The 24,949-nt window shown below is 42.3% G+C and overlaps 1 protein-coding gene across 5 annotated transcripts; it reads left to right on the forward strand.

The window, feature by feature from the left end:
* Positions 1–5,157: 5,157 nt before the first annotated feature.
* IMPA1 (inositol monophosphatase 1) lies at positions 5,158–20,239 on the forward strand. Of its 5 annotated transcripts, XM_043539421.1 has the most exons (10): positions 5,219–5,345; positions 7,367–7,412; positions 8,402–8,483; positions 9,692–9,825; positions 10,682–10,786; positions 11,366–11,411; positions 11,537–11,645; positions 12,414–12,522; positions 16,605–16,756; positions 18,261–20,239. In XM_043539421.1, exons 3-10 carry the CDS (start codon positions 8,421–8,423, stop codon positions 18,377–18,379), a joined length of 837 nt encoding a protein of 278 aa, XP_043395356.1. In that variant the 5' UTR covers positions 5,219–5,345; positions 7,367–7,412; positions 8,402–8,420; the 3' UTR covers positions 18,380–20,239. The 5 variants fall into 5 exon arrangements, with proteins under 5 accessions (XP_007052995.1, XP_043395358.1, XP_043395356.1 ...); XM_007052933.4 differs by lacking the exon at positions 7,367–7,412 and having other exon boundaries at positions 5,158–5,345; XM_027818581.3 differs by lacking the exons at positions 5,219–5,345; positions 7,367–7,412 and adding an exon at positions 5,382–5,835.
* Positions 20,240–24,949: the final 4,710 nt, after the last annotated feature.

Below are 24,949 nucleotides of genomic sequence, written 5' to 3' on the forward strand. Positions count from 1 at the left end.
CCATTCCAAAACCACAACCAGGCAGGCCAAACTGTATCTAAGTCTCCAAAACCAAACCTGTACACCCCCGCTCTCCCTACAAGTCACAATGTGTAGAAGTTCTGAATACAGTTCCTTCTCCAGCGTCTGCTTCTGCAAAAGGGACCATTCCCCCAATGACTACCCTGCCAGGCCCTTGTTTACTTGGGCAACTGTGCAAACAAATGGGCAGCTAAGTGTCTAAATACCCATTTTTGGGCACAGTTTCAGAAATGGCATGTGCAAATGTGGATGCATAATTCTGCCTGTTTTTTTTTCCCTCAAGATGTGGCCCTTGCCACCAGTTGGAGCAGCAATCTGGTCATGCTCAAGTGTCTACGAGGCATTGCACTCTCCATCCTCCAGCTGCTGTAACCTCAGTGCAGCCTCCATTTCCATACAAGGTGTGACAGGGTCTGGATAGATCATTTGGCAACCCAGTAATTTCTGTGATAATGATCTTGTACTGATTGGACTTCAGTGAAAGAGACAAAAGATCTTGATATTCAGCTCATTACTAATCATTCCTGTTTTGCTATTGGATAACATGCATGAAAATTTGCTGCTGTTTGACCATTTCCTGTAGTTGTATTACGATTTTCAGATTGTTAAATGAATTTACCAGATGCACTGCAGGGATGGCAGGGAAGGGAATGTGCTTCTGTTTTCTAGGGAAGAACATATGTAAGGAACTAATAAGTAGGGCTGTCGATTAATCGCAATTAACTCAAGCAAGTAACTCAAATATATTAATCAGATTTAAAAAATTAGTCACTATTAATCACAGTTTTAATTGCACTGTTAAACAATAGAATACCAATTAAAATTTATTAAATATTTTTTGTTTTTCTACATTTTCATACATATTGTATTGTGTTGTAATTGAAATCAAAGTGTATATTATTTTTTATTACTAATATTTGCGCTGTAAAAATCATAAACAAAAGAAATAGTATTTTTCAATTCACCTCATACAATCTGCAGTGCAATCTTTCTCGTGAAAGTGCAGGTTACGAATGTAAATTTTTTTGTTACATAACTGCACTCCAAAACAAAACTGTGAAACTTTAGAACGTACAAGTCCACTCAGTCCAACTTCTTGTTCAGCCAATTGCTAACACAAACAAGTTTGTTTACGTTTACAGGAGATAATGCTGCCCTCTTCTTATTTACAATGTCACCAGAAAGTGAGAACAGGCATTTGCATGGCACTTTTGTAGCCAGCATTGCAAGGTATTTACGTGGCAGATATGCTAAACATTCGTATGCCCCTTCATGCTTTGGCCACCATTCCAGAAGACATGCTTCCATGCTGGTGGTGCTTGTTAAAAAAATGTGTAAATTAAATTTGTGTCTGAACTCCTTGGGAAGATTTGTATGTCCCCTGCTCTGTTTTACCCACATTCTGCCATATATTTCATGTTATAGCAGTCTTGGATGATGCCCCAGCACAGTTTGTTCATTTTAATAACAGTTTCACTGCAGATTTTACAAAATGCAAAGAAGATACCAATGTGAGATTTCTAAAGATAGCTACAGCACTCAACCCAAGGTTTAAGAATCTGAACTGCCTTCAAAAATCTGAGAGGGACGAGGTGTAGAGCATGCTTTCAGAAGTATAAAAGAGCAACACTCCAATGTGGAAACCCCAGAACCCGAACTACCAAAAAAGAAAATCAGCCTTCTGCTGGTGGCATCTGACTCAGATAATGAAAATGAACATGTGTCGGTCCGTAATGCTTTTGATTGTTATCGAGTAGAACCCGTCATCAGCATGGACACATGTCCCCTGGAATAGTGGTTGAAGTGTGAAGGGGCATATGAATGTTTAGCATATCTGGCCTGTAAATACCTTGCAATGAGGACTTCTGGTACCCACTGCACTCAACACCCGTCCCTCTGCAGTTTAGCCCTGCTGAAATACAGTACCTGCTTCACTGTACTCCAAAGGAGAAGGTTGGATATGATACCTGGACATACACAAATCTTTAACTGTCTTGGGACCCTACCTCCTCCTGGGACCCTCCCTTCCCCCATCCCCCTCGGTGCTGATGTCTTTTTTTGCTTGTCTCTCTCCTCCAGTTGTTGTTTTTTAATAAAAAAAAAAAATTGTTTTGGTTTGAAAGCAATCTTTATTCCATTAATTGAAAGCAAACAGAGCCCTGCAAAGCAACAGGCAGTTTTCTTAAACCTTCATAGTCCATCATCACAATCACCTCCTAGCATTACAAGCACTGCACTCCTGAGCATAGCAACAAAGATTAGTGGCTTTCAGCTTCAGATTGCTGCCTCAAGGCATCTCTGATCCTTATAGCCCCATGCTGCGCCCTTCTAATAGCCCTGGTCTCTGGCTGTTCAAATTCAGCCTTCAGGTGCTTCGCCTCAGCAGTCTGGCCCGAGTGAATCTTTTACCCTTCCCTTCACAAATATTATGGAGTGTACAGCACGCGGCTATAAGCATAGGAATATTGTCATTGGCCAGGTTCAGCCTCCCATATGGGCAGTGCCAGCGGGCCTTTAAACCGCCAAAAGCACACTCAGTAGTCATTCAGCACTTGCTCAGCCTGTTGTTGAACTCCTGGCTGCTGTCAAGATGCCCCGTGTATGGCTTCATAAGCCACAGCATTAAGGGGTAGGCAGAGTGTCCCAGGATCATAATGGGTATTTCGACTTCCCCTATGGTGATGGGGAAGAAAGTCCCCGCTCGCAGCTTCCTGAACAGGCCAGTGTTCCGAAAGATGCATGCATCATGCACCTTTCCGGACCAGCCTGCGTTAATGTCCGTGAACTGCCTTTGGTGATCCACAAGCGCCTGGAGAACCATTGGGAAATACTCCTTCCGATTAATGTACTTGGTGGCTAGGTGGTCTGGTGCCAGAATTGGAATATGTATGCCATCTATTGCCCCTCCGCAGTTAGGGAAGCCCATTTGTGCAAAGCCAGCCACAATGTCACGCATGTTGCCCAGAGTAACGGTCTTTTGGAGCAGGATGCGATTAATGGCCCTGCACACTTCTGTCAACACAAGTCCAACCGTCGACTTTCCCACTCCGAACTGGTTCTTGACCAATCGGTAGCAGTCTGGAATAGCCAGGTTCTACACTGCAATCGCCACTGCAATCGTTTCTCCAATGGCAGGGCATCTCTCATTCTTGTGTCCTTGCACTGCAGGGGTGGGGTGAGCTCATCACACGGTCCCATGAATGTGGCTTTCCTCATCCGAAAGTTCTGCAGCCACTGCTTGTCATCCCAGATGTGATTCCACCACTCAGTGCTTGTTTCCCGAGCCCAAAAGTGGTGTTCCACTGTGGTCAGCACCTCCGTGAATGCCACAAGCAATCTCATGTTGTAGCTACACTACTCTTGTCTTTGTAGTTTAAGGAATAACTTCACTATCACTTGTGATGTATTAGTGAGAGCGAGCAGCATACTGGTCAACAGTTCGGGATCCATTCCTGCAGACCAAAGAGGCAGAGTGCGCAGTACACATATCATTGAAAGATGGCACCAAATGCAGATGAAAGCACAGGCATGGATGGGATGCAAAGCCATCCGGACCCAGGATGCCCCGTGACCCCCTCCGCCTTCCCACAACTCTTAGTGGCGGAAGAGGAAGAGATGCTCTGTGGGATAGCTGTCCAGAGTGCACTGCTCTGAATACCGCTGCAAGTGCCGCAAGTGTGAACACGCTATTGCGCAGGCAGCTGTCAGCGTGAACAAACAACAGCAGTTTCCTTTCAGCACTCTCTGAGCAGCACTGTAATTGCTCGCACTGTAACTCTGCCAGGGTAGACATACCCTTAGAAGTTCATTGTATTCAAAAGGCAAATGTTTGTTGTGGACCTGTATGTAATGTCTCTAGGGAGGAGACCTGACTAGTTAGAAACAGTGTGAACTTTTAAAGTTGAGTGAGTTTCTTAGGAAATATCTGGAGGGAAGGAATGTAAATTTCTCACCTCTGAACCCAATCTCTTGATGCTACCTCTTGAGAAGGGGACCTTTTGTCTTCTGATCACCTATTATGTAAGGCCAGATCAGATACCCAAAGGAAGGAAGGGAATCTCAGATTCATGAGCATGCTTGTTCTGAGGTAACAGTGTTATGAATCTGTGACCAAACAAAACTGCCAGTGTGGGGACTGAAGGACTGTTCACCTGCTAGAGCCCTTGTTGAAGTTGTGAGTGATCTAGCTAATTGGCATGCATGTAGGTTTTTTATTGTTTTTAATGCGTTGTCTCTCTAATGCTTTTACCTTAATAATAAATGTGTTTGCTTAGAAAGAACTGTGTGGTAAATTAACTGTAGGCAATTACATTGTTTGTTATCTCTGAGAAGGTAAAGCAGGCCTGCTGAGGCTGTCTGATTTCCTGGGGAAATTCACCCTGTAGGCAGGGAACTGTGCAGCATGGAAATACCCTGAGCAGGAGGGATAAAGAGACACAGGTCTGCACCCAAAAGAGGTGTTGTCTGCAGAGCTTAGAATGGGTACCATTACTGGACGATGGAAAGGGAATACAGCAGCATCCCTGAACTTGGATGGCAATGAGGTAGGTAGACCATGGGAATGCACCACAACCGTGGCGGATTAGCCACTGGGCCCATGGGGGTGCCCCCCGTGCCTCAACGTGCTAGCACTCCTGCCGCGGAGCAGACCTGGGGGCTGGCCCTGCTCCTGCCAGATTGGGGCACGGGGGCTGGCCCCATTCCCTGGCAGGAGTGCCGGGTGGGCAGAGCAGGGTAACCCCCCATGCCTCAACCCCATTTCCCGCGCAGGGGGCGGGGTGGGGCTGCAGGGCTCTGGCCCAGGTCTCCTCAAAAGCTTAATCCACCTCCGCACCCCCGAGGCAGGAGTGACAGCTGGCACAACGATACAGGCGGCGGGGAGGCCAGCGGAGATGGGGAGCAGTGGGTCCGGCGGGCCACAGGGACCAGCGAGAGAGCGCGCTGGATAAATGCCTCGGCCCCAGAATCTGCCGAGTCCCCGCGTGTCACGCCCCCTGAAACCCGCACGGTCCCGCTAGTATCGTCACGGGCAGACCTGGCCTAAAACCCCCTCGTCCTCCGTCCCCGAGATCACCCCTCCCCCCTGTCCTGGGGCTGCCCCGAGAACGCGGGGCGTGGAGGGACGCCGAGCAGGACTAGCCTCGCGCAGGCGCAGAGGGACGGCCGGTCAGACAGGGCGGGGAGGAGGGGGAAATCGGGCCCAAGGAAGGGAAGGTGGCGGCAAAGGGCTCGCGGTCGCGCATGCGCACCAGCTCGGGATGCTTCTCCGAGGGTCACTGCCTCAGCCCCAGCACTGACAGGGAGCCGGGCACGGGCTGCGTGAGGTAAGCGGCGGGGGACGCCCCGCCCGGGGCTACCCGGCGTCCGACGGCCTCAGGCGGGTCGGTGTCAGCCGGCGGAGGCGCCGGTGTAGCGGCACAAACAGCACCGCGGGTCCCCGGTAGCCGCCGAGCAGAGACTCTCGGGGTCGCGCGGGGGGCGGCTGGGGGCGCTGGGCCCCGAGCGCAGGCGCGGCCCGGTTCGGGGGTTACGCTCGCGGGGGCAGTGAGCGAGCGGGATAGCCGCGGGCCGGCGGGGTGTGGGAGTCGGCTCGCGGGGGGGGGAGGGGGCGCGCTCCTGGGTTGTTCCGTAGCCAGCCCTAGCCGTTACTTCGCGGCTGCTCTCCGCTGTGAGCGTTGCCGTCGCGGGTGGGGCACCTGGATCCGGAGTGGCTCCGGAGTGGATTGAACTGAAGCAGAAGAGGGCGCTTCCGTCGCACACCAGGTGCGCGCGCAGGGATTATGCCGGGCTCATTACTCCAGAACAGCTGTTTCGGTCAGTTTCCATTGGTAGGCAAGGCCTCACTCCGGTGGCCAGGGATAAAGTTGGCGGATTGTCTTACCTGCTGCTCGTTCTAAGGTCCCGTTATCTAGGGTTCCCAGCCTACGTCTGGGTTTCCTTGGACACATCATATTCTGTGATCCTCTCTCTGCCCGGGAAGACTTTTTCCAAATGAGAGGCAATGCCTGGGATTTTTGTGAGCCAACATTGCAGCTCAGACAGAGCTGTCTGTCTTCCTGCCCTGATTGGTCCCTTCCGCTGCAGCCACGGCTGTCGGCTCCCAGCCCACCCGGGTCCTGGGTCCCAGCCCTAGGGAGAGAGCTGCAGGAAGGTGCCGATTGACAGGCTGGCAATGTATCCTAGGTCTGCACCAGCATCCTGCCACCATGGTAGGGAGCAACACTACCCCCCCCACCATCTCTGGGGTAAGGGTGGAGGTATCTCCTCCCGCATCCCTCAGGCACGCCTCCCAGTATACACACCCTTCTAGCAACCCCCAGTGCTCTCTCCCAATAGGGTTACCACCAGTTCAGGTTTTACCCAGACAGTCAGGGTTTTGGCTTCTGGGTGCAATTTATGGTTGGCAGGTGCCTGATTTTTTTACCTGAAAGTCCAGTGGAAAAGAGGACCGGCAACCAAATCAAAAATACGGTTACTGTGGGGCAGGAGGGGCACTGGATCATAAATCTGCACAAGCCCCTGCTCAACTGGGGCTGCCTTCTACCTGCAGGCAGGCTCCTTGAGACGATCAGCGAAGTGGTGGAGGGGAGGAACCAGCAATGGGAGTGGTGCCTTGAGGGAAGAGGGGAAGCAGAGACAGACCTTGTGGGAAAGAGGTGGGGCAGGAGGCGGGGCCTCAGGGGTCTGGTTATCAGCAATGAGAAAGGTGGCAACCCTGCCTCCCAGTAACACATACACCCCTCTAGTGTGTCCCCAAATACCCCCTCCAGCTGCACCCTGTCCCCCCCCCCCACCTCCGGCAGTATCCTTTTTTGGGGAACCTGAAATATAGTAACTTTACGCATTATCATCATAGATCTTTACTGGCTATATAACTTTATTTAATGCCATTCCTACTAAATCCAGTAGGCTAACATGATTATTTTTACATTTCTACAGCAATCTTTATTATAAGTGCTGTGATATTTAAATATATTGACAGCATGCTCTTAATTCAACAGACTTTTCTGCCATGGGAAGAATACTTTGCATTGTGTTGCTTTTTAGCAATGCCTTTGTCAGTTTCAGGAGCAGTATTGATGGAGTTCAGTGGTGGACCCATCAGGTTAAAGCAGGTTGTCCAGAATAGGTTTTAGAGTACTAGGACTCTACTTTCTGTTTCAAATAAATAAATAAATAATCCCTAGAAATGCAAGAGGTTCCTACAGTTCATATAATCTAGTGGGTCACACACTAATTTTATGTCATTAAAATTAATTTTATCTAAAAATATTGTGTAGCACATTGTGTATTACACTGCTTGTGCAGACTTACCTAAATTATAATATTGATCGTGTGTTTTCAGACTGGTTCAGAATATCTTGAGGATGTACAGGCAACTGTGTACTAAAGTAATTGCGATATTCTGTAAATTTTTCTATGGGGAATTAACCATTTTTGAGGGGTCTGAGTGTGGAATGTATCTCCAAAATAGGACAGTTACTTATTTTGCTTTCTGGTTTTAAAATGTCTGAAGTAACTTAACCCAAACTTGGTTTAAAAATAGTTAGAAATATGCCAGTTTTTCATCCAAAGCAAATTATAGTGAAAATTCTAACAACTTTATACATGGTTATTACTCCCATCAAAGTCGCTGACTGCCCACCCTATGTAAAGTTAAGCACACATGTATGTCTTTCCAGTTTCAGGGTCTATGCTTATTAGTGTCTTGGATTTAATCTTGCCTGCTTGTTTTTAAAAGTATAGAAAACTAATAATAATGATCTAAACTTCAAATTACCCAGCAATGCATGAACAAAGCAAAGCTTTAGTGTTTTCATGAATTAACCCCTGTACTGTGGAGAAAAGGCAAGCTTTCATTGTCTAGCATCTTTGGATGAGCATAATGGGGGGTGCTGGTTAGTTAAAAATTCTGGTTAACTAAGAGTTGTACTTACCAATGGAGGGAGGGAGTTTGGGTGCGGGAGAAGGGTTCAGGGTGTGGGGGTTGGGGTGCGGGAGAGGGGTTCAGAGTCCCAGATCCGGGCAGTGCTCACCTTGGGCATCTCCCTGCAAGTAGCGTCATGCCCCTAGGCGGAGGCGCAACCGGGCAGCTCTGTGTGCTGCCTCTGCCCACAGGCGCCACCCCTACAGCTCCCACTGGCTACAGTTCCCGGCCAGCGGGAGCTGCGGAGCCAGCACACAGGGTGGGGCAGCACACGGAGCCCCCTTGGTCGTTCCTCTGCCTAGGTGCAGCAGGGACAACCGGACACCTGGCAAACTCATTGAAGATTTGTATTGGGAGATAGCAGAAATGCCGGTTTCTAGAGTTTTCCGGTTGGTAAAGTGCCAGATGACGCAGCTTTTACTGTATTAAGAAATTAACAAATCTACCCAATAGGTACTGTACCTAGGATAAGATGGCTGATCCTTGGCAACAATGCATGGATTATGCAGTTACTTTAGCAAGAAAGGCTGGAGAGGTATGTAAACTTACTTATAAATTACTGTCTAGAGAAACTCGTGTATGTCTTTTAGGGGAATTTTACTTTAAATTTGCTCAGATATTCCACCTCTATATTTTGTCAAAAAAAACCCATAAATTAGCATAATTTTCTAAAGCAAAACGGCATTAAGTTCAAAATAGGAAACTATCCTGTTCTTGACTAGGCTAATTTAGGAAAAAATCTTTGCAACTCCTTAGGTTGATACTTAGCAATGATTTGTGGTTTATCCTTTCTCCTTGTTGCACAAACACTTTTGGTACTTTAAATTTGGTTAAAAGTGTTTCCCTTTAAGTTCCCTTTCTGCTGTAGCATCTCATTTGTCCCTCATACCACTGTTTTTCTGTCTGAACAGTTCTGTACTGTACTTCAGTGTGCATGGCTACTGGCAGCATTTTCTCTGAGTGGTTTTTCCGCAGTCCTATGTCTCGTCTCACGGGAAGCCTGCTTCCGCTATGGTGCCTCTCTAGTCCTTGGGCAGACAATTTGCCTTCTCCTTCCCTCCTCCCCCTTTCATTGAGGCTCTCTCCCTTGCCAGGCAACAGCTCCTGCTCCCTCACTATAGGTGGTTTTCCCCTCTGGCCGTGGTCTAACATGGCAGGAGAGCAAGAAAAAGAGCTAGCAGATCTCTGAGGAGCCATGGGGTAGTGTGGATGGGCAGGTCTCCACTTCCTGCCTCTGCTTCTATACAGTAGCCTCTTATTGTGCATGCAGGTAAGGTGAGGGCATATACCAGCCACACAGTTTTCAGAATCACAGTAAATATTGAACTCCCTTCAACTGCCTCAGTAAGCATTCCCTCAAACAAAGGTTCATCTCATTTCATTAGAAGTCCTCAATAGGATTTTCTTGGCTGGGAGGCAGAGATTCAGTCACATGTGTATGGCCTGGCCTGGAAATAATTTACCTAGGTGCAGCATTCAATATTTTATTACAGCTTTGAAGCATTGTTAATGCTAAAATATTGTAAGAGTAAGAAATTTTAAAACAGCTCCTAACAAAACGGAGCTGACCGATGTTCCAGCCTTAAATGAGATTACTTGCAGTACATGAAATTAAGCACATGTGTAAATTAGGATCAGCTTATTACAGTCAGAAAAGAATAAAGATGTGTTGGACTTTCCTGGAAGCCAGAATAATTAGTATTTTCCTGAAGTTTCTTATAAACAAAATAATATTCTTTACAGGTAGTCCGGGAAGCATTGAAAGAGGAAATATCCATTATGGTTAAAAGCTCACCAGCAGATCTAGTGACAGTCACTGATCAAAAAGTGGAAAAAATGATTATTTCTTCTATAAAAGAAAAATATCCTTCTCACAGGTACAATTTCTGTTGATATTTTAATTGCTAATGGTGGCTGAAGGGATCAAGTATGGAGTCTTTCTTTTTTCTCAAGGAAATTTAATATGAGATTGCCGGGAAGTTAAGGAAGAACTCCATAACTTCAGATGTTAAATATTTAAGTGGCACTTACTGTGAGGTCTGTCTAAGTATTTCTGATTTTCTACTTGTACCTGATGGTGTGTCGTCATAGTACACTTTGGCACAGGAAAAGGCCTTCTGGTCGTACATGACCAAGAATTGCACGTATTCTCTAAAGAGTTTTTAATTATATCCCTCAACCTTCCCAGTTCTTCAGAAATAAATGGTTTCTTGAATGGGAATTTCACGTATTTTGCTTAATTGACGTTCCTCCCCAAGGCAGCCCCCCAATTGACTTATTGCTTATGTTTAGTACAGTTTACATAAAACAATTTTGCCAAAATTCCCTGTTGTCTTCTAGTTTTTTACATCGTTATATGGTACTATGATGTCATGACACTGAATATATGGAAAAATGGTAAAACAGACTGCTCTAATAAGAGAAACTTCAATCTTATGTTCAAAGTAATGCTAAATTTTGTAAACTAATATTAAAGGATAGAAACATTTTTACTATCTCTAATATTGTGCCTCCTTATCTCTAGTACTAATATCACTCCTCAACAGGTAGCCCTCCAGCTTGCTGAGATACCAATTGCAATTTAGCTGTTTTCAGTTAAATTTCACATTAACTGCTGTTTAATTTTCAGGTTATATCTGGTTTTCTTTTAAGACTGATAAACATCACCCACAGCAAAGTTAATATCTAGCCTCTTAACCTATTCGTGTTTTAAATATATTTTGGCTACCCTAGTTTCATTGGAGAAGAATCTGTTGCAGCTGGAGAAGGCAGTACCTTGACAGATAATCCCACGTGGATTATTGACCCTATTGATGGAACTACTAATTTTGTACACAGGTATATCTGTTTATTTTTGATTATTACTTAAATTGGGCAACATTTAGACTAGAGTTTTTTTGCTGTTTCTCTGGAACCATTCAAGTAATCATGTTTAATGGTGTTTGCAATTGTGGTCATTGCATCTCATTATAGATCTTGAGTTTCTTGTATTTGATTAGAAACAGCCAGGCAAGTATTACAAAAACTTCTGCAAGTACTATAATGCTCTCAAATAGAATGCTTTCCAGCTGTAACCAACAGCTGGCATGCCTTGAGTATGTTATGTAGTATAATTAGTACAGAGTTAGAAGAAAACACCCATTTTGCTGCAAATATCAACCAGAAAGTTAGAAAGCAAAAGATGCAGTATTAACAAATAAACGCTTTATAATTACAGTTCGCATTGCTGAGCCTGTTTGGTGGCGAAGGGTAGTAGCTGAAAAGTTCCAGAAGAGCACCCTTGATAGCTTACACCTTCCATATTTCCTCTGTTATTACATAGCTGGAGTACAACTAGGATTTTAAAAAATGTATAGTAACAAAAGAAACATAATATCTCAATTATAAGTTAGTAAAATATTATGTTTTGTGTTAAAGGTTTCCATTTGTGGCAGTTTCAATTGGCTTTGTTGTCAACAAAAAGGTATATTTATTTTATTACTTAACATCCAACAGAGAAATACAATCAAATTCATAACATATTATTAACCACCACTCTCTTTATGTAAAACTGGCATTTCCACACTAATGGAAAAGAATTTTTTGCAGATTGAATTTGGAGTTGTATACAGTTGTGTGGAAGACAAAATGTACACTGGCAGGAAAGGAAAAGGTGCATTTTGCAATGGTCAGAAGCTTCAAGTATCAGGACAAGAAGGTGAGTTGTACTGATTAGCTTATTTTGGGAAGGGGAATGAGGATGGAAATTCTTACATTTATTTTTTCCAAAATATAATTATTAGAAACCAGTGATGTATAATGTCTCCTTTTCTCATAACTATTCCTCACTCACATCCCTGCATAAATGTACACTTATTTGTCCATAGAGTGTAAGCCCTTTGAGAAGGATCTCATATTTTGTTTTCTTTGAAGCACGTAACGTGCTTGTGAATGTTATAAAATAAAAATAAAATTAAGAAATTTGGGAGTTTTATCACCTATATTTGTTAAACTGGTCTGTTTAGAAACAGAGACAAATCTACCAAAAAATTAGTCTTATTTCAGCCATGAACCTGCAAAACATTTAAGTGTAGGCCTAACTTTATTTGTACCACTGTTCATCTGTTTCTCAACTTACATGAGTTAAGTCCATGTTTAAATACTTGACTGCATCAAGACCTTAACGATTTGAAAAATGTTCTGATTCTTACTAAGAATCGTAATTCGTGATATAAATAAATCCCAGTGAACACATGCACAAAGTGAGACTGGACAGTGCTTTTTTTTTTGCTAAGTTTTTCTTCCTGTTAGTGTCTAGCCAAAAATAGTTAGTTCTATGCTATATTGAATATAAAGTGAACATGTGAGATGAATGTTTATTACAATGAGCAATCAGTGAAAGTGCATGATATACTCAAATGCTTAAATATTGTCCTTATGTAAGTCAAGCTGTTGGGAAAAAAATTGTCACTTTTTCCCTTCCCAGATATTACAAAATCACTTTTAGTAACAGAAATGGGATCTAACCGTGAACCAGAGACTTTAAAGATAGTCCTTTCTAACATGGAAAGGCTTCTCAGTATTCCTGTTCATGGGTAAGGTATTTTTTAATTTGTTCTTCATCCTCTGCTTGAAGCTTGCACCAAATGTGATTTTTAGGAAGGAAAATGGCAGTCAAACTCAGCTTTCTTTGCTGTAATTTAAAAAAAAAAAAAGGGGGGGGGTTTAAATTTTGTCTTGTGGCTTTTACCAAGAAACTGTACATAAGAGACAAGATTTATGCAACATTGTTATTTATCATGATGAGAGAGAGGCATAGACGTAGTTTGACCTCTATATTTGGAGGAGAGAGGCAGCTCCAGTCAGGTCAGTGGGGTCACGCATGGGCAGAGAGCCATTTCAGATTGGGAGGTGGGGGGCGGGGAGGGGGCAACTTTAGCCGTGATTCAAGGGGCTACTTAGGCACCTGAAAACTCTAGCTTTTTGCAGATAACTACTTAGAAATTAGCTGACAGGAGCACTATATCTAATTCCTATATAAAGAAAGAAAATTAAATAAAGGGACACTGGTTAGGTTTAAAATTTTAATGTATATTCTTACTTTATTACTACTCTTGAATACAGCAGTTGACACAATTGTAGAAAAACCTAGATTATTTTCTATCATTTAGGCTACTTACTTTTTTGCAGTTCACCAAGCTTGGACTAGATAATTTAACTTTTGGAAACATTCTACTAATGCAAGGCCCTGTGAGTTTATACTGCATGTGCCCGGGGTTCTAGATGTGTTACCCTAATACAAATACTAATAGACTAGAAACTGACTTTAAACAGGAGTGAAACTGACACTTTCAAGTTTTCACTTCAGTTTAATATCTACTTAATTTCCAGAGGCTCTTAATCACAACACTACAGTGATTGAGTAGCATTTCTCACAGGAGAATATTTAAAACCAAACACTGAGAAAATTCCATATTTTAAAGCTGAGAAAAAAAAACAAGAGCCTTGTTTATAATTTAGAAGCTCTGGGTTTTTTTCTCAGCTTTAAAATATGGAATTTTCTCAAAGTACCATTCTGTGTTTGGACACTGTCTCTCAGTTCCCATTGCTCTAAAATGGGAATAACAATACTAGTCCGCCTGTCATATGGAATTAAAAGGATTAGATTGATATCTGTGGAGCAGGAACTGGGCCTTCTTAATGGTTTGTATAATGCCTAGCACAATGGGGGACTCCTACTGATTTAAGGTGTTTGGGCGCTACTGTAATATTAGTCAGCTTTTGAGATGCCTACTGGTGGTAGCTGGTAGCTGAAGGGGACTTACGTGATGGGGGGGGTTGTCGGAGGGTTACAGGTCGATCTCTGGGTTGGCCAGAAGCACAGCTTTCATCCCCCATGAGCTCAGCACCAATGGCAGAATTTGCAGCACAGCACGGACGCATACCTGTCCTTGAAGCTGCAACCACTAGTGGACATGACAGCTCTGGACCAGAAGGATCTGTCCCCGGCCTCTTCCCATGGAGAGGAGAGGTTGCTCACTGCTTCTCTGAGGGCAAACTGACCCCAAGACCCACTTAGCTGCTCCTAGGCCCCCAGTCTTCTGCAGCTCCCCCTCTCTCAGAATCTTTGCAGTAGGGACTGTTCCCTCTCAGCTGCCTCCTCCATTAGGGCACAGCCCTATGCCCTCCCCTCCAGCCCCGCAGGTTCCAATACCCCCACTGCTGGGGGCTCTGCTTTCCCTCTCCTCCCCACTGCCACCACAGGGGACCCTGTGCTCCCCCACCAACACCACTGGGGACCCTGTGCTCTCCCCGACCCATCTCCACCATGGGGTGTGCTATGCTCTCCTCTGCCCCCCCGCCCCACCCACTGGAGACCCTGTGCTCCCCCTCCTTGCCTGCCCCACCCCCAGAGGCCTGCTCACTGCCCCGCTACTATCTGTTTGGAGGATTGTCACTCCATATAGTCTCAGCTGCTGATTGGTGGAGCGGGACGGGATCGGTGAGCTAGTGCAGCAGAGGAGGAAATTGACTGGTGAATTGCCGGCTCCTGGAGGAAGGGACCCTCACTGCACAGTGCTGCAGTGAAGAGCTGTTCCTGGGGCTGGGGTGTGCACCACGAGCAGACCTCTGGTACAAAATTCAGGGGTGAGCAGGTGTCCCCCTGCCCTCCTAAATGGTGGCCCTGTGTGGAGGGGGGGGCAAATTCTGCACCTGCCTGATGCTTGCAGTTTGGGGGGCAATGCCCCTCCATCCCCAAATTATGCCCATGGAGAGAGGTTCTAAACTTTGTAATCTCAGCTATTCTTACAGATCCTCATGGCTTTATTTAAACCCAAGGCCTTGAATGAAAAAAACATGAATTTACCTTGGAAAACCTGCTTAATTGATTATTGTTTAGAAAGTAGGATATATAGTACTCTCCGTGCCAATCAAAACAGCATTGTGGATTTAAAAACTTTGGTATATACTTTGAACTAAATGTTAGTTTCTCTGGTCTAAAAAGTATCATTTTATACTGGGTTCAAAAAATTAAAAGTCTTCTATTTTTTTTCTGAAATCATGTTTTATACCTTCTGGCTCAGACATTTGGAAAAGTCATGTGAAATCATAGAAACTAGATACAAAGAAGATCTATCCAGTTATCTAGGTTCCCCTTCTCTGATGTAACTAAGGAGAAAAATCAGGAGGTAAACTGTAACTGTTATGTAGAGCTTTTCAGAATTTTTTTTTTCCTGCAGACAAAAAAATTCAGCCACGGACAGTAGTTTTTGGTTTTTGGCCAACAAATTTTTCCACAAAAATTCAATTTTCCACAGTCAATTTTTTATCATAAACACAGTTTCAAGGGATACTTTTTGACCAGCCTTACTTACATGTATCTGGCTTAAAGGGTCCAGTCATGCACAGGGCTGAAACCCAGGTGGGTCAAGCAGGGCAGCTGCCTAGGGCACAAAGCAGTGGAGGCAGAAAAATGATGATGAAAAACGGTAGGGGAGCAAATATGCTTGCTCGCCCAGGGTGCTAAAATGCCTAGTTACAGTCCTGGTCATGTAACTTTTATTCATACAAGTACTCTTACTGAGTTTAGTGGGAATACTTACATGAATAAGGATTGCAGGATTGGGCCCAGAGAACCAGCCTGGAAATATCCTTTCTTCCAGGATTCTTAGGCTCCTTTCTGATTCCTTGACCACATATGCCATTCATACTTCCACAAAGATTTTTGATATCATGAAACAAGGTATCACCTGTCTACACTTGAATACAGATTTAAAGTTTTCTGTGAAATGAAGAGTTAAACTACCTTTGCTCAGAGCACAGTAGTATTGTCTGTTCAATTCTGAATCTTCACTTTGAAGTTCTAAGCTGCCAGCTATATGTTGTTTGTAAATCAAGGGTCACAGATGATTAAACTGGCTCTTCCCTTGGCTTGAGCACCACCCTGCTTTAGTTACCAATAAAATCTAGATTGAATTGTTATATGTCTGATATATGAAAATATGTGATATCTGACAAGTTCACTAAAAGGTAATTGTACAACTTGTTCAGGGGCAACAATGCTGATGAGTACTGTGAATATGAAACAGAAAAGAATATTGAAAATGTCCTATTTATAGCTGATTTACACTGCATAGTTATTTGTTTTATGTGAGAATTGCATTTACATTTTTGCAAAAGTCAAGAAAGCTGCTTGTTTACTCAGTTGTGAAATGAAATGCTAAGTAACTTTTCCAATCAGACAACGATTTAAATTGCATACTAATTAGCACTCACAAAGCAAAGTGGACTATCCATTATTTCAAAGGTGGATATTTTTAATAATGTTTATCTTGGGTTATTTAAACACGCCTCATGCTTTCACCTTGAAAGCAATTTTGAAAGTGATTTCCTTTAAATTCACTATATTAATTACTCTTTCTTTTTAATACTAGTCAACTGAAATCTGGGAATGAATGTATGCACACTTGTTTGCAATTAGGATAGAAAGTAAGCAGGAGAAGACAGAGGAATGAATATATACTGGCTTATTTCTCACAGTAATATGCTTTCATATTAGCCTTAGTTTCCTTCTTTGCTTCATTCACGCTATCCAGTATACACTGTCTGGTTAGTTTTAATATTTTGATGTTCCTGTAAACTACTCTCAATTAACTAATCTCTGTATCTGTTTTAGGATTAGAGCTGTTGGTACAGCAGCTGTAAACATGTGCCTTGTGGCAACTGGTGGAGCCGATGCATATTATGAGATGGGCATTCATTGCTGGGATATGGCAGGAGCTGGAATTATCATTACTGAAGCCGGTGGAGTGCTGCTGGATGTATCAGGTAAATGAAGGAAACCTTCAGGAAATTTTTTTTTTTTTAATGTGGATACATTCAAAACTGAGCTATGGAGAACATTGGAGTGTATGGGTGTTCTCTTGCTCTTTTTTTGTCAACCACCTGGCAAACCAAAATGAGGACCCATATCAATAAGATTTTCAGTCATCCTGTCATCTGGGTGGTTCTTACTCTATTAAACAGTGTTTCCATCAAATTAACGCAGAGGAATAGTTGTCACTTGTTTTATCCTTTAGTTCACTTAGCAGAAGTTCTTGCTCACTAGCATTGAGTCTCTTGCAGTAGTATAGTTCCCTGTTAGGATATCATAGAATATTAGGATTGGAAGAGACTTCAGGAGGTCATCTAGTCTGATCCCCTGCTCAAAGCAGGACCAACACCAACTAAATCATCCCAGCCAGGGCTTGTCAAGCCGGGCCTTGAAAGCATAAAAAGATATAAAAGTAAATGATCAGTCTGAATTGTATTCCCAGGTATGAATGTTAGGTACCAGCTGAATTCAGTGAGATTTGTGCATGCTTATCCAGGGGCAAAATTTGATCTGAATTAATTACATTGGCTAAATACCTATACTGGCACAGAAAAATTGTAACTTTTTAATTCTGCCAAAGTGAAATGTTGCTATACGTTCAACCACAGAGACAGTAAAATCCTTCCATGTTTGTGTAAGCAATGGCAATAAGAGGCTTCAAAGAAAGTGGAGAACATCTAGACCCATACAAAGGGGTACAAGTAGAGCTCGCACCCACCTCCATGGTAATGGTGGTCCCCATTTCTGATGGCCATTCCCTGTGCAGTGCAAGGGTCAAGTTCTAGTTTTGCCTCAATGGTAGAGTCAAATTAGGGGCCTGTAGGATTTACATCAGCCATAGGGCTGAAATAGCCCCAGGAAAACATCTCTTCAGCCACTCTGTGGGTTGCATGGAGGATGTCTTCCTAACCTCCTTCAGCACACAGCTCTGCTATTCTGTCTGTATGCTGGGCTGAATATTTGCCCTGAGGAGGATGGGGAGGAGGTCATGCTGTGTCTCTTTTTAACTCTTTTCCCTGATTCATTTCTCGCCAAATCCTTTACTATTCCTCCAAACTAAAAATAAAATATAGGTAGTTTCTAAATGAAACGTGTTAAATGTCTGCTGCTTCCCTTATGCAACCACACATTTCTAGTATTGTTAGGGGGTACTCGGTATAAACCAAGTAGAGTTAGGGCCCCATCCCCTTTAGCAGCATTTCCCAAGGTTAAGTAGCATGAAGAATTTGGTTGCTATATACATGAATGAGCCACTGGATTGTGTTTTACATTGTTAGTGTTGAGAATTTGATTTTACACACTGTAATATATTGTTAATTTTTTTAGATTTGGTTTTGTTAATGCACTTTCTGCTAGACTAAGTTTTGCATTTTGACAGTTGATCTTAATGCTTATTCTTGTCAAGATTAAAATTCTTCTAAGATTACGAGCCAATTACGTTGTTGACTTTGTTTTTAGGAGGACCATTTGATTTGATGTCACGAAGAATAATTGCTGCAAGTAGTCGAGCCATAGGAGAGAGAATAGCCAAAGAGCTTCAGATAATCCCCCTACAAAGGGACGATGCAACAAATTGAATACCACAACTACACTTAAGTGTGGTAATACCAAGTTTGTCAAGAGTTGTCACATACTCTGTGAATTTAGAAAATAACTTCCCACGTAAGGTCACATGTTGAACTTAAATGGGTAGTAATATACCTCTACTGAATGTATCTTATTACAGATTGATTTCTAAATAGGGTTTTGAAACCAGACCCATTTGAAACTGTTATTAAACTGGTTCTAACAAAGTTTGCAGTTTGTGTAAATTAAACATCAGTTTTGCTGTAAATTTTATTTCCTGTGTAGTTTTATAGCTGCTTAAAGGAGTTCACGATAAAAAGGACCAAATCCCATAAAAGGAATTTTTACAATTTATATAACACACTGGAAGACAGGAGAGCAATTAATGCTCTAAATCATATTACAAAGAGAAATTTTAATGCTCCTCGTTCCAGTTTTCTCATGGTTTCCCCCAATGTAATCAAGGTTGATTGTTGCTTATGAGATTTTCATATGAAGCCTCTAAATTCTTAGTGCCATGAGTCTGTCCAGAATTTCTCACCGGAGAAGGAAATGTAGAAGTAGATCACATGATCCCAGACCTCACCCTTGAGGCAGTCACATTTAGTTTTTGGCACACTTCAGGGCACTTGTATGTTATCACTGTGGAAGAGTGATTCAACAATGATTTCAGTTGCTATTGCAGGGAATGTTTAGAGAAATACCTGGAGAAAAGTAGACACATTTATTTTTTTAGACTTGTGTGTCCATTACTTCTATAGAAATAACTGACCACTGTTCCTAAAAAATAGGATGTAATGTGGAAGAAGAAAGCTCTGTACACACCTCCCATCATGCCTTCAGGCAAAAGTCTGAGAAATGAAATGGGCTTTATTCTAATAATTAAAAGTAAGACCATAAGATGAATGAGTCCATTGGTTTCAGTTGATGCTGCCTCTTGCATATTCTCTACTTGATGTGTGTGCGTAGCTCCCATTAACTGTTTAGGGGACTTACTCATACATTTCAGGGGAGAATCTACCTCAAAGTCTAAAGACTATTTGAAATTCAAAAAATTCTCATTCACTTGGAAAGCAATCCCTACCCCACCCCCCCAAAATTACAGTATTTTAAATTTTAATGGTAATTTTTTCAATTTCAAAGCCTTAGGGTTAGTTGTCCTTTGCAGTCTGAGTTATTTTTAGAATTATGTTGATATCAGTGGGTACATTGAACAGTTACTGTACATTTTAGAGTAAAATTTAGTCAATTTGGGGACTGATTAATAACTAGGGCCAAAAATTTCAGAAGTGTCCACTGATTTTGAATGTCTAATTGAGATACCCCAAGTTATGATCACTTTTGAAAATATGTGGTTCTTATTCATTTTTTAGTGTGGAAAAAGGTGTTTTGTATCTTAAAATACAAGCACCTGCAGGTCTCTTGATAAAATTCCTTGGAAATTGTACCAGTTATGTTTTGCTGGTTTTACAGAAATGTTTAATTAGAAACTCCAGTTCCATGCCACTTTAAACAATTAGCCCTAGTGAGATAAAGAATTGCATGATAATTCAGGGGCTAATGACAAGGAGAAGGAACTCATTAGAATTTCATTTCTTGGGGGCCCTGTAGGAAAAAAATAATCAAAATCTTTTGAACTTCACCACAGCTTAATTGTTTTTAAATCTAAGATATGAATGTGGTGTCTTAGCAGGTCTGGCCAATATATTATGTCTATGGCTTTTTGTGAGAAATTTGGGTTTCAGTGTGAAATATGAACTGTGCAGAAGTTCTGATGTTAAACTGATTTGTTTTGTAAAATGGAAATGTATAACATAGTACTTGATGTGAGAGATGTTTGCAATAATAAAAGAAAAAAGATTGCTTTATTAGTGGATGGTCTGAAAAGTTTCTGTACATATTTGGTTTGTTTAGATATTTTCATTCTGTGTTTCAAATGTCAAAGGTGTTTAGACCATATTACAGAGAAAATAGTTGCTGGCCAATTTTGATTAATATTAAAACTGTTTTTAATAAAAAATAAAAAGGAGTCAAACTAGAAAACTTTGTATTCTGAAAAAAAGAGGAGTCCTTGTGGCATCTTAGAGACTAACAAATGTATTTAGGCATAAGTTGGGCATAAGCTTTCATGGGCTATAACCCAGTTCATCAGATGAAGTGGGTTTTAGCCCATGAAAGCTAATGCCCAAATACATTTGTTAGTCTCTAAGGTGCCACAAGGACTCCTCGTTGTTTTTGCTGATACAGACTAACACTGCTACCCCTCTGAAATTTGTATTCTAATTATACCTTTAAAACTTAAATGGCCTAGTTTGTCTGTGAGTGAATGAGAGAGAGAGGTCTGCCTATTTAATAATCTATCACATAGGTACAAGAGATAGCAACTGCCTCCTTGCAGCTACCAGATTTGTGACTCCATTTCCTCATTCTTAGTTAGAAGGAATACCCTTCTGTTCCCTCACTCCCTGTCCAAATGTCCCAGTTGCAGCCACAGACTTTCAATTATGACTGCATGACTACCCCTTCATGCAAATATTAACATCTTACCATGGGTGGGTTCCTACACAGTTGATCAGTTAAGCATAGTACCAGTCAAAATCATTTTGACTGAAATAAGAAGCTTAAAGATGTACAGCCCATGCTTTTTTTATTGGGTAACAATTTCACTGTGGAAAAGAGTAAGGCAAGTGAAGCATCCCTTACACTAGAGTTTCCCGTGCCAAATGTGATCCTGGGTGGGGAACAAGTCTTCCTCTCTCACAGCTGGGCAGGAGGAAGGGAAAACCAAAATACAACAGCAACACTGAGGTGTAGGAGCAAATCGTTTCTTATGAGAAGGGATGAGGTAGTTTTTATTTGAATATACCTGGTTGTGTGGCTCAATGAGAGCCATTCTTCTCTAATGTGACTATGCAGGGGAAGTTACTTCAGAAGATGAAGTGCTGCCTGCTGGAGGTGGAGAGCATAGAGCTATTTACAAATTCCCTGTGTTAAATAGCCCACTTCCCTATTTTCCCTTGGATGGTAGGCTGGTGCTATTCAGCCAGCCTGTGTTGTTTTGTGACCTCAGAGGTGATGAACATTTTTTCTGGATTGGGTCATAAAATGACTTGCACCTGAAGAAGAAAAAAGGAAAATCTTTAAAATATTACTCTAGCTCATGCTCTTTGTATACAGTGTTTGAGTAATATATAGACAAATACTGTGTGTTTCAATGTGCCTGCCTGAACACTAGAGGGCAGCTGAACCTAGAAAATACACTGTAGTGCAGGGTACCTTTTGAAAGACCAGTTTTTCCTATTTCTGCTGTCCTTAAAGTGGTGGTGGATAGAAATAAGAGCACTTCTGAATCTGGACCTGAAGAGCTTTGTGGAGCTCAAAAGCTTGTCCCTTTTGCTAACAGGCAGTCCAATAAAAAATATTACCTCACCCACCTTATCTTTCTCATGATAGTTACTCAAAATACCTGGAAGTCAATAAGTGAGGATTTGGACCATGTGTGTTGCTGAGGAATATGCAAAAACAATTCTTTTGCAATACTAGCATAACACACACATCCCCCGGCCTGTTTTAAAAAGTACATGTATTGATATATTGAAAGATAGTGACTTTTTTGCAAGTAATCAACTCAGTCTTAAAATAAGAAACACCTTTGATCTACACAGTATGTACATAATCTCAGGACATAGATCTAGTAACACAATGCAGATATAAATTATCAGAACTCAATTCATTATGTCCCAGGTAGAGATGTACCTGTTAAGTTGCCCAAAGATCAATAGAGACCATCAAACTCTATGAGAAATATTTAGCCAAAAATATGCTGTAATGAGTTAACAGTAGTTCCTACTATCCTTGTCTGTGCCCTTTCATGTACCCTGTTTCTCGCTGGGCTGTCCCAGGACTACGTCTTCAGGGTTAGTTCTCTTACTAAGTAGCAACTGAGCAATTTTACTCTTCCCCCTCCCCCTGTAGTTCACTCTGAAGTTCAAGCCTCTGCAACTTGTAAAAATTTCTCTGTGGCTATTTGAGAGCTATGAGGGAGGAGAGGTGGGCTGGGGATTGTGGGCTTAAGACCCCTTGGGCTCAATTTGCCATGGTGTCTGTGTCTGAGTGAAGAAAGGGGCACAGGGTGCTAGTTGTGGCTCCCTGATCCTGCACTGCCCAGCCTTGCTTGAGTTAGAGCTGCTCAAGAGCTACCTACATGATTTCAACCCAGTGAGTATCAGCACAGTGGAGCTCTGTTCCACCACAGCCTCCCTCTGCCCCTAACTCTCTTCCAACAAGACCCCTATACTTGGGGGGAGGAGGTGGGAGTGAGGAGCTGGCACAGAAGGCAGCTAAAGTGCTCCCATCAGCTTTACTCCAGCAATGAGTGCTCCTAAAACTGGGAAATTAGTCGCTATTTCTGTCCTCTTCGCTCTCAGCCGCGCAAAGTGTAGTTAGTGAATCAGAGGATCTGGCCCCTGGACTTAGCAATGGAGTATTTTTGGCTGAGCAAAGCAAGGCCCTAGACTCAACTTGGTGGCATTTCTGTTTGTCAGTATGTATTTAACAAAAGACCTTTTAAAATTACCTGTTTCTGAGTCACTGACAACTCAGAAGAAACGCTTATGGGTCAATGTCCGAACAGATAATGTGCAAGAAGGGGACCTGTTTTGTGTCTTGCAACAGACCACCAAATCACACTAAGAAATATGATGACCAATTCCACAGGGGAAAAACTACTGAGTGACCACTGGGGACTTTAAGCTGAGTGATATATGTTGGAGGTCTCATGCTGCCAGTACTAAAACATCCTTGGAAATTGTAAATATTATAGATGACAGGGTGTCCTAACTCAAAAAGTGTTGCATCCAACATTGGGGAATTTGATATGAGACCTCATATTGACAAATAAAGAACTGATCATAGTGGTAAATTAGTAGTAGCTTGTGTACAAGTGATCAGGACATGTGAACAGAATAAAATCCCAAACCAGTAATATATAGATAGAGAGATACTTGGTGCTTTGAAAATGTCAGTTTCATAAAGGTGAAAACAACTATGAGCCAAATCATTGAGAGAGAGAATTTAAACAGAAAAATGTGAATGATAATTGGGAATTGTTTAAGAACATTTTACTAAGTGCCCCAAAAGCTAGAATCAAGAAGGAAAACCTCACTGGTTAAAAAAACCCAAGCTGGCTTAGAAGACAGTTATTAAAAAACAAAAACCCACCAATATATAACAAATAAAAGAAATGGAAAGTTAATGGTAATGAATATAAATCAGAAGCTAGGTACAAAAGCTAGGTACTTAAACAGCAGGTACTAAAGGTAGACATTTTTAAATCAGCATATCTGGATAACTTATGTCCAAGAGTTTTACAAGTGCTTGCCAAGGAACTCACTGGACTCTTAATGTTGACTTTCATTAAGTCTTGGAACACTGGGGAAGTCCTAGATGACAGGAAGAAAGCTGATGATGTGCCAATATTTAAAAAACGGTCAATGGAATGATGAGGATAATTACAGGCCTGTCAGTCACACCAATTCTGGACAAAATAATGCTGATACAGGACTTCATTAAAAAGAATTAAATTAGGGTAATATAATCAATGCCAGTTAACATGGGTTTATGGAAAGTAGAGCCTGTCAAACTAACAAAGTGTTTTGTGATGCGATTACGGCATTTGGCTTGGTATCACATGACATTTTGATTAAGAAACTAGAAAGACATAAAATTAACATGGTACATGTTAAATGGATTAAAAGCTGGCTAACTCATAAGTCTTGAAATGTAACTACAAATGGGAAAATCATCATCAAGCAGGTGTGTTTTCAATGGGGTCCTGCAAGGTTTTGTTTTTGGCCCTACGCCATTTAATGTTTTATCAGTGACCTGGAAGAAAACATCACTGATAAAGTTTGCAGATGACACAAAATGATAAAGAATGAAAAGAACAGGTCACTGACAGAATGATCTGGATCACTTGGTAAAGTGATCGCAAGCAAACATGGCCCAGATCCACAAAGGTGCTTAGGGGCTAAAGCCCAGACTTAGGTGACTAAGTCTCAGGTTTTGGTCCCAAAGTCCCAGTTTTGGCTCCATTGTGATTTACGAAGCTCCAGCTGCACCCTATAAATGTCTAAACTCATCTGGCACCTAAGTTTTCAGAGATTTCTGCCTCTGGCTATGTTCACTGCTGCCTCCTTCTAGACACCTAAGGCCCAGAGCAATTCATATATCAGCAAAGATAGGTATTCAGTCACCTAATTCACAAGGCAGGGCCCAATCTGGTAGGCATGCTTAGAGGTCACCCACAAGATCAGGTCCCATTCAAAGTCTGGCCTGCAGATGAGGAGCAACTGCTACCCTTGTAACTTTTAGCCCAGTGGTTAGAGCACTCACCTGGAATGTCAGAGATCCAGGTTCATTTCCCCCCTCTCTGCCTGAAGGAGAGAAAGGATTTGAACAGGGGTCACACTTCACTCAGGAGAGTACACTGACCTCTGGCATATTCTTGCTTTTTCTCTATAACCCAATGACTGTGCCACTGTGGATAAATACTGAAGTAGTCATTAGGCCAGAGAGAGAGA

Source organism: Chelonia mydas, chromosome 2, assembly GCF_015237465.2.
Source record: "Chelonia mydas isolate rCheMyd1 chromosome 2, rCheMyd1.pri.v2, whole genome shotgun sequence".
Classification (NCBI taxonomy): domain Eukaryota; kingdom Metazoa; phylum Chordata; order Testudines; family Cheloniidae; genus Chelonia; species Chelonia mydas.